This window comes from Lipotes vexillifer, unplaced genomic scaffold (genome assembly GCF_000442215.2).
Source record: "Lipotes vexillifer unplaced genomic scaffold, Lipotes_vexillifer_v1.1 scaffold1969, whole genome shotgun sequence".
Lineage (NCBI taxonomy): Eukaryota > Metazoa > Chordata > Mammalia > Artiodactyla > Lipotidae > Lipotes > Lipotes vexillifer.
This window is the reverse complement of record NW_006794929.1, coordinates 153577-163316: the sequence shown is the minus strand read 5'-3', so window position 1 is coordinate 163316 and position 9740 is coordinate 153577. Positions and strand designations below refer to the sequence as shown.

At 46.4% G+C, this 9740-nt stretch overlaps 1 protein-coding gene across 1 annotated transcript in view; it reads right to left on the bottom strand.

Moving 5' to 3' along the window:
• Positions 1-9740, bottom strand: part of PAG1 (phosphoprotein membrane anchor with glycosphingolipid microdomains 1) — a 57500-nt gene that overhangs the window by 13873 nt on the left and 33887 nt on the right. The window contains exons 3-4 of the mRNA XM_007467363.1: positions 4536-4741; positions 2836-2887 (exon numbers count right to left, since the gene is read on the bottom strand). Of these exons, the coding sequence (XP_007467425.1) occupies positions 2836-2887; positions 4536-4741 (258 nt within the window). The remainder of the gene's footprint in view (positions 1-2835; positions 2888-4535; positions 4742-9740) is intronic.

The window sequence follows — 9740 nt, the reverse complement described above, 5'->3', positions numbered from 1 at the left end:
GGAGAAACCCGTGTACCCAAAAAAAAAAAAAAAAAAAAAAAAAAAAAAAAGTAGGTCTGCAAACCTTTCTTATTCTCACAAACAAATTCAGGACGCTTGGAGGGAAGAATGGCATTGATTGTTTTCTACTGGGCTAGCATGGGTGGACAGTACATGGCATGATACGCCAGGCTGAGCTACAGCTATGACTAGCCTGTACGTAAGTTGGTAGCTCACATATTTCTTGAAATATGCAGCTGGTCCCACGTAGCAGCTGAATCACTGCTGATATGATCTGTTCCCCCATCCCACTCATGGAATGCACGGCCTGCGGGACCCAGGAGGCCACACTGGACCATGTTCCAGGAGTCCACCTGGGAAGTTCTGATGTAAACAGCACCACAACCTTGGCTAGCTGGCTTCACAAATTCTCTCACTTGGGAACCAAGTAATAATAACAGAGAGCAAATAGCTCAGGCTGCGTCATGATCCAAACGTGTACCGGGAGTCAGCTATTTCAATCCCATGCAGCCCATGAGATGGGTCCTTGTGTTAGGTTGCAAGGCGGCTGCAGACACAGGTGCCCATTCACAGAAATGATGTCACCCTTGGGCAGGAGTCAGCTGTGGGGGGAGGATGGTTCCCAGGTGGGCCCATAACAGCACAATCAATCCGTCACAGCTGAATTATCATACTCCAGGCTCTCACCACCATTTCTTCCCCTAGCTTCTACGAGAAAACGCCTGCTGGAGCTCCAAACACAGAAGCTAGGAGGGAGCCTTCCTCTCACTGCAGCTTCAGATGCAGCCATGGGACCCCCCCCCCCCCCACCGGCCCTTTTCACCTTAGGATTTAAAGGCAGCTCCTCTGGGGCTGTGGAGCGATCGGTGTGTGTCGGGGTGTGTGTCAGAGCTAGGATCAGGGGTGGGGAATGCTGGCTGAATACAGGGACTTCTCAGGCCTGGGATGGAGACTCTGCAAGTTGTACAAAATTGAGAAGCTAGGATAGAAGCTTGTAAAGAGAGCCATATGATGTGTGTGTGCAAACGTGCACTCCCTTGCTCACACATTCATATGAGAGAGGCTATGGGGGGCTATTAATGAAGGACACTGCACATGGAGAGTCAGATCTTCCTTTTATCCACCCGCCACTCTCTTCCCATCTCACCCAGGGCTGCTGCTGGGCGTTGGCAGAACAGCAGGAACCAAAGGTCTAGAGCAGAGGTTCTCACACCTTAGCAAACATCAGGATGACCCGGAGGGCTTGCTCCCAGCCTCCCCCCGGCCCCGACCCCGAGTCTTCTAACAAATGGAGATGGAAGCCTCTCCCCCAGCCCCGCATCTCCTGCCAATGGGCACCAAGGAGAGTGGCAAGGGGAAGAAAGCTGGGGCCTGGGACCTGCACGTGGGAGAAGCCACAGTGGAGGCACCACCTCCTCTCCCACCTGCCCTCTGGGTGCCTGCACAGCAGCAATCCAACAGAGGCGCTGGGGGCAGGTGAGAAGTGGGGATATAGACAACCAGAGACTGCAGTGAGGGTGACAATGGGGGTTAAAAGGAAGGGGGTGATGAGAACCGTGGAAAGCAGTGGAGGGGGTGTGTGTGTGTGTGAGCCACCTGCATACAGAGATGAAAGGAAGGAACTCCCCAGGGGCTCCCAGGAGAGGAGGGCTGACCACTTCGCTGCCTGGCCTGGAAGAATCCCTCAATCATAGGGCAGGGCGCCCAGGACGCTTCCTGGGTGAGCTTGGAACCTGGCTGCTGGCTGCGTGTTTCATACCAGACCTCACATGACATACTTCACTCATCCATCTTTCCTTTTTGCCCCTTCTTCCTCCAACCAGTTTATGCCTGATCTTGAGAAATTATGTCTGGGACAGGAAGCATCTTCACCATTTCAGCCTTGCGAATATGAGGGCGGCCCCATCCCCAGCTGCTGGAAATGCTCAGCCAGTTAAGGGCATGGGCCTGAGGGGAGAGAATGAGGTGGGACCAGGACGCCCAGGCTGCTCCCTATCTGGGTGAATACAAGAGGCCCGCGGGGCTCGATCAGGACCCTTTAGGACACAGAGCAAGAAAACCCAGCAAGGCCAGGCCACATCTGGGATGCTGGGGGTCCCAGGCTCCAGTAAGCTTGAATACAGGTTGAATTTTATCATCTCCAAATTCCTATATTGAAGTCGGAACTCTCAATACCTTAGACTTGACCTCATTTGGAAACAGGATCGTTGCAGATGAAACATGTTCAGATGAGGTCATATCAGAGGCCTTAAAAAAGAGTAACTTGGACAGAGACAGACCCACATAGAGGGAAGGCGGTGTAAAGAGTCACAGGGAAAACACAATGTAAGGGCAGAGATCTTCAAACCAAGCATCACTAAAGGCTGCCAACCGACCACGGGAAGCTAGGAGAGCGGCCTGTAACAACTCTCGGAAGGAACCAACCCTGCTGCCATCTTGATCTCAAATTTCTAGCCTCTAGAACTGTGACATGATAAATTTATTATTTAAGCCACTCAGTTTATGGTCCTTTGTTAGGACAGTTCTAGCCAACTCATACACCGGCTGGAGCCCAGTAGAGGCAAAAGAGAAACATCCCTGCAGTAGGCTGGAGCTATCTGAGGATCTTTCCAGCAGTGGCACAATTGCATCCGTTTCAGAAGCTCTCCCAACAACCTGGCTAATTGCACAGGCCTCTAGCCACGGTGAATATAAACCTGCAGCAAGAGGACACGGCCCAGGCAGCCAGTTAACTCTGGCTGAATTGCTTCCCTGGGCTTCCTTCAGGTTGTAAGCTTGTAGGGACCTGCTTTAGATAAGCGGCTGATGCTTTAAAGCTCGTGCACGCGTGCTTACCACGTTCATCAGGTTCTCATGGTCTCCGCTGTGCTGTCTCGGCTTCTTTTCTCTGAAACAGAAAAGGAAACATGGCTGTAACATCCAACGTGCCATCTAAAATCAAACATACGCTCCCCTTTCCTATTCAAACTTTGATCAACATTTAAATAATCTCTCTTTTAAAAACCAGGTTTATTTTGCCAAGGAAGCAGAAGCCAGACAATTCACTCTACCCCTCGTCTGCAGGCAGCAGGGTCCGAGGGAGTCAAGTCCCAGCAAGGGGCTGGTCACCTCTCTGGACCTCCCCTTCCTCCAGGAGTAGAAAATACAAGTTAACAAGAGGACTGGGGCAGTTTCCTGAAACTGTTTATATCCAGAATACTGGAATGAGTTTTTTGTTTTTGTTTTTTTTTAAGGAAATCAACAATTCTCATCTCTTCATCTTTCTTAATTCAGTCTTTGCAAAGTCACACACTGCCATGGGATTGAGAAAATAAAGAAAATACAACTTTTGGCTTGTCGGGGAGGTTACATGCCCTCAGGATGAGTCATATGTACTTGCAGTCTATGGAAAAGTCCATCCAGTAAAAATAGAATTTATTTTTACTCGGGACAGGCTAAAGAAAGCCATCAGTACTAGAGGCTACCTTTCCCATAGATGTATAAGGCAACAGTGACACCTAGTGGGACCATAAACAATTGCAAGGCAGGCCCTCCCAGGCCCAGGGGAACAAACACTCCTCTAGCTTTGCTTCTATTTCTTCATCTTTCTGGCCAGTTAGTCTCTCTCCCAGCCCTGGAGTCCTGGATCCAAACCGGGCAGGGATTTGGAGGCTACTTGTGTTCAGGGAGTCTGGATTTTCCCCTCCTGACAGAGACTTTAGGGCACAAAGCCACATCCAGACTTTTAAATGACACTTGTCCAGTCTCTTCCAAGGTTATTGAGAAGAGTTTGAAAGAGGGCTGGCTGTCAGCTGGTCTGCACTGGCTCCCAGCAGCAGCCCTCACCAGAGAGCTGCATATGTTGTAACAATGTCTGAACACCTGGAAAATCACTCCTGGTTAGAAAGGACTTTGCTTCTCTCCAAGCAAAGATCTCCTTTTTTTCTTGGTGGAGGGGTTACACATTTTTACTGTATATGAGGGAGACAAAGAGGGAGGAAGGGGGGAGGGGAAAGAGAGAGAGAGAGAAGTATAATTCTAAAATAAGATGGTTATTTCATACACAGAATGTTTCTCTTGTAGAAAAAAATGAATGTTTCTTAAGAAACTGCAGTTCCAGATAACAAATCCTTAATAAAATGACCCCCTGAAAGCTGCAGAGCAGCAAAAATTCTCAGTAACTCTCAAATGGCAGCAAAAAGAGTATCTTTAATGCACATGATACTTAGATTTCCAAATGTCCACAGATGGAAAAAGAAAATACACATTTGGACAAGGGTGTGCTCATAAGAATAGCAAAAATGTCCTTCTGGGAAGTTTCATACATAAGGGCTTTTCCAGTTGCTCCCCAGGAAAATCAGATGTGGCTTTTCACTGAACTAATAAAAAGTGTCCTGGGCTCCTTTGTGGCAGAGAAGTCAGTTCATCTAACATACGAGTTTCTGGGAACGTCTATGCAGTGAGATGCCACTCATCACAGGCTTTTTATATAGAAAGTCTTCTGGGTCCAGGGAACATGTTATTTTAAGGCTCTAGTAGACATGCACTGCTCTCACCTGTCACAGCTGGAGCACAGAAAGATGAGGAAGGTGATGAGGAAGAAGGTGGCCACAGCTGCCAGGCTTCCCCACAGGGTGATCTGCATTTGTCCCCCACTCAGCAAGCTTCCCGCGGGTCCCATGGTGGGTGGGAAGTGGCACAGGCTGCCGGATTTGGTCAGTCCTTCCAAGGTGGCGACATGGGGGCAGAGGGCTGCGTCCTCCTGCAGAGAGAACAACGTGTGTTTTGACAACTTCTCGCGTGAAATGCCAGAATCTGGGAGTAAGTCCCTGGTGGGGCGTGGGGTGAAGGGGCGTTTGAGCAGAGCAGGGAGGTGTGTGCAGAATGCACTGGACTCGACTTGGAACTCCCTCTTGGCAAGTTCCCCTCTGTGGTCCAGGCCTTTGTTTTCTCACCCAAAACGCAAAGAAGGAACGTGCAGTGCCTAGTGCAGTGTTTGAGGCAACGGATGTCTTGTTATTTGGATATGTTTGGGGATAGATTCTTAATGTCTTCAAATAAATTTGAGACTCCAAGTACTCCACAGCAAATGAATAAATGCTTATTTGGTTTCCCTTTTTTTTTTTTTTTTTGCCAGAACAATGTAAAGCATTTATTACAGCTTTCACAAAAATGTAGTTTGCATCTTTCCCACCTGAATCCCCAACTCCCCAAACCTGCTTCTCTTCGAGAAGGTTTAAGGTCAATACAATTAACGAAATAGATTGTCTTTACATTCACCTTCATAAACAGTTAACTGTTCTGAGTATGTGACTTTATTTCCAGGGCTGGCTTTCACTAAACTTTGTAAGCACTCAATAAGTCCACTTTCAAAGGGATGGCTGAAAGTCTACGCTAAGAATGCATCACCGGCAGCAAATAAGACCTATTTATAAACAACTACAAATGGAGTATAAAAGCTAGGACGTATTAGTACCCTGCATGTGCCTGGGACTCGAGTGCTTTCCTCATTTGATCACTGCCACCAGGCTGTGAAGAAGGCACGGCTAATCCCCATTTTTCAGAGACACTAAGTTCCCCGACGGTGTCACCGCGCTCAGTGGCAGCGGAGGATATGAGACCAGCCAGCTCTGACTCCAGCGCCAGTGGTCTCAGCCCCTAGAGGGCGCTCCTTCTCACTGGGGGCTACCGCTTCCCGGTCCAGCTACAGGGCTTCTAAATGAAAATGGCCAATGAGTTCTGTGAAATATTTTAAGACTTTTAGATTTTGAAAAACAGAGTGCTATATTAAATTAACGATGATCTCTCGTCAGAGATGCCTTGTTTAAAGAACATTTGCTTTGCTCAATTCTAGAACATTCTCACTTCAACAGCCTTTAACTTCATCTCAAGATTCATGAATAAAGTCAGCAAATAAATATTTTTGTCATGATAATTCATCAAAACTCAAAACATTTTTTTTTTCTTGAAAAAGACCGTTGATGTTTGCATTTCCATTTGCTTCCGTAACAGACCTGGGACTGTATGTAGCCATCACTGAGCATCTACATCAAGCCAGCACCCGGGGAGCTTAACGGAGTCACTGTGGTTCAACGAGACCAGATTTTCTCCAGGTGAAACATTTCACATTTATTTCAATATTTAAAGGTGACAAATAATAAAAAGCTGGAGAAAAAGAAATTTTATCTACAAGCATGCAGAGAGATTTCTAGATGAAGTCGATTGCTTTCTATATGGCCTTGAACCAACATGAACACTTCTTAATGCTCTATAAATAAATAAATTACAACTTCCTGGGTAATACAGAACTTCTTTCTTCCTGTGTTGGTTATATATTATACCTATAAACACTACATGCATACGGTAATGGATGGTCAAATTGCCCTTGCCTGTTTGCCCCTGGACAGCTATAACTGAGTGAAAATCACCAGCACTTCTCTTATGATTTGTTGAAACAATGAATAATTCACTTTTAAACTTAGACTACAAACTGGCGCCCCAAGTTATTAAAATACATTCAAGCACATGAATGACAGGGACCTCTGAACATATATGAAATAAAATTTTATATCCAGATCCAGGTTCATGCATAACACATTTCAGGAGGTACAAACAAAAGATATCTGTTGTGCAGGCGTTTGTGTGTTCCTTCTTTCCTTTGCTCATTCATTCGTACAATGATTTAATCAATGTCTCTTTATAAAGTTCCCGGTTCTTAGAAAATAGTTTGCTGAGTGAATTATTCAAAAGGCACATATCTATCCAGCAGGCCCCTCTCTCCATCTCTGGTACACGTTTCTCTTTTCTCTTTCTCTCTTTCTCAACAGGGGGAGGCGATAGAATACAATGAATTATGTGGTGCTCCAGCTAGCAGAACAGTGTGGGGAGAAAAAGGGTGAAAGCAGATTATTACCAGCTACTGAATAAAGGATGTAACTCAGAGAAAATGTGTCAAAACTCCTGGATCACTCCCCTTCAACCAGAATTTGCAGAAAAGCTACTGACAGAAATGCTTTTTTACAAAAGTTCTCATCGTGGACAAAAAAAAAAAAAATCTCACAGTGAAAAGCAAGATCATCATCTGGTACTGTTTCTGAGTCAGATTATCAATACATTGTACCCCTAAGGACAAGGGCTCCAATTGCGTGGGCAGCTTCCACCTCTCAGAAACCTCTCTGTGCAACTCCACCAGGAGCCACACAGGTCACAGCTGTGGTGGCAGTGCAGCAGGAACACCTACCCTTGCAGGGGCCAGGGGTCTACACACACATGACCTCCCTCCCAGTGGGATTGTTCCAGTTTTAGAAAAGGTCTGCACCACTGGTCTCTCTCTCTTTCTGGTCTCCTGTTTCCATAATTCTCCTGCCCATTTCTTCTTTGGTCATCTCCTTCTTAAATTTTAGTGGCTTATTTACTATTGAGATGTGGCTGCCTCTCCCCACCAACCCAGTGTGTGTAGACGGACTGTCCCCACCAGGTGTGTAGACAGACTACCCCTCCCCTGTGTGTGTTGATGAACTGCGCCCCCCAGTGTGTGTAAGTGGCCTACTTCCCCCTTTCCCCACCATGTGTGTAGATAGACTACCCCTTCCCCCCCGCCCCATTTGTGTAGATGGACGACTCCCTCCCTCCACCGCATATGTAGATTACCCCCTCACCGTGTGTACATGGACTGCCCCTCTCCCATGTGTGTAGAGAAGAGCTAACACCCATAACGGATGTACGCGTTATGACTTCCACATTCCTCCCTCTTGGTGGGGATGAGAGTGGAAGCCCTGCGTGGATGGTTCAGGGCTTTCCAAGAAGCGGAATGGACTTTCCCCCCAAGGCTGGACCCTCCTGCACTGGTTTCACTGGACTGAAATGCAGTGTTCAGGGTTCTTTCGTGGAGTTCATTTTGAGCAGGGCGGGGCATCGGTGTCCTTCCCTGAGACTCAAGGCTTCTCTCAGGATTAGCGACAGAGAGAGAGAATAAGGACAGCGAGGCACAGGGTCCGGGAAGCAAGAAGTCACCCTGAAAAGGATGGGCCCCCGAAGGAGCCAGGGTTTTCTATATCATACACTGTGCGCCTTTACCAACCAAGTCCACGTGGAAAAGATAATCCAAGGCTGCGGAGTCCCTGATGTTGTTACTGGCCTTGGGGGACCAGCTAATTTTCTACTCATTCCTATATCAAGTAAGATGTTTCCTGAGCATCCAGAATCAATCCACACCAGCAGAAATACATGAACAATTTGGGGCGATCTCTCACGATTTTTTCAAGGAGATATTTAAGCCTATTTCTCTCCATCCTGTTCCTACCTGTCGCAATAAAATTGCATTCAATTATAGAATACTGTTTCTTCAAAGTTAAAAAATATCCCGTTGTCAGGCCACATGTGTAAATATTCTATGAGTTATTCAACATAGAGCAAAGGATGACCATTCACCATACCACAGCAAACATCTATTACAGCACCTGAATGCCCCACTAAGATGTGTTGCAAAAGATCATAATACTAATGAAATAGCAGATTTAGTTTAATAGTTGTACATCAATTTTTTTGTTTTAGAATAGGCTTCACCATTGGCTGCACTGACGTACAATCATGACCAGTGACTGTAATTTAATGCATGATATTGACAAGAGGCAGTGGCATTTTGCCCACCCTGCAATTTTATATCATTTCAGACTACTGTGGGAAATTGTCATTTGGCCCTGAGAAAGGTCGATGCCTGAGTTTACAGGACTGCTTTTGGGGATTCTTTTAGAAGTAGGGTTGGATAACTATTTCGGACTAAAAGCTCCATAATCACTCATACTTTTGTATCCATTCCTTTCATGATTTTAATCAATAAGTGATTCAATCTTGAGAAAAACCGAGGGCCTTTTACTTTAAAAGCAGGTGTCATTTTTAACCACAAGGGGACAGTATAATTCTATTCTCAGCCCTAATCAGCAGGCTCCTCCAGGACAGACCTCAGTTATTCTTGCTGTTGGTGCCTCTGCTGAGCCTTTTAACTGTCTTCATTAGCCTGGACTACCGCCACCCCAATCAATTCCAACAAAAAAGAAAGCAAAAACCGGATGAAATGAATGAAAGTTGCAGGCCAACTACTAGCTATTTATTTCTTTAGCCAAACACATTTAACAGGTAGGTGCTCTGATCGCTGCAAATTCTGTATAATTTGGTAGAGCTGGGATGGCCGGCGAGATTAGCTATAGAAGCAGACACTTAGTTCCTCTGAAGCCAGCTGAGGTCAGTAATGATGGTCATTACCATTTTACAGCTGTCCTAGTTGACTCATAATTAAGCATGCTGGAAACCACCTCCACATGACTTCTCACCAATGGCTGAAATAAGGAGGTCAAGGACCCATCGCCATGGGAACACCTCCTTCCCGGATCATCACCAGGTGTGGGAACCATGCGGTAAAATGACACTTTACGAGCAACAGATTAACCAAACACCTAAATTCTCTGCTGGGCTTCTGTCCTGTGAAGCACGTGGGCAGATGCACAGGCTATGGAAGCATGAACCTCTCCACTGAAGTCTCCGGTCTCCTGAAAGAGTTTTAAGCTCAAGTATTCAAATTCGGGTCAATTTCTCTTCCGACCAAAGGGGCTCTGCTATAGGTAAGCTTTGTACACTGAACTCTATGTGAGAGTCAAGCGGGTCTGCTGTAAACACGGAGCCATGTCTGTCCACCAGGGCCCTGCTAAGGCCCAAGGGTCTCTGCCATACCAGTTGTTACAAAGATATCCCTGTTTCTCTCTTTC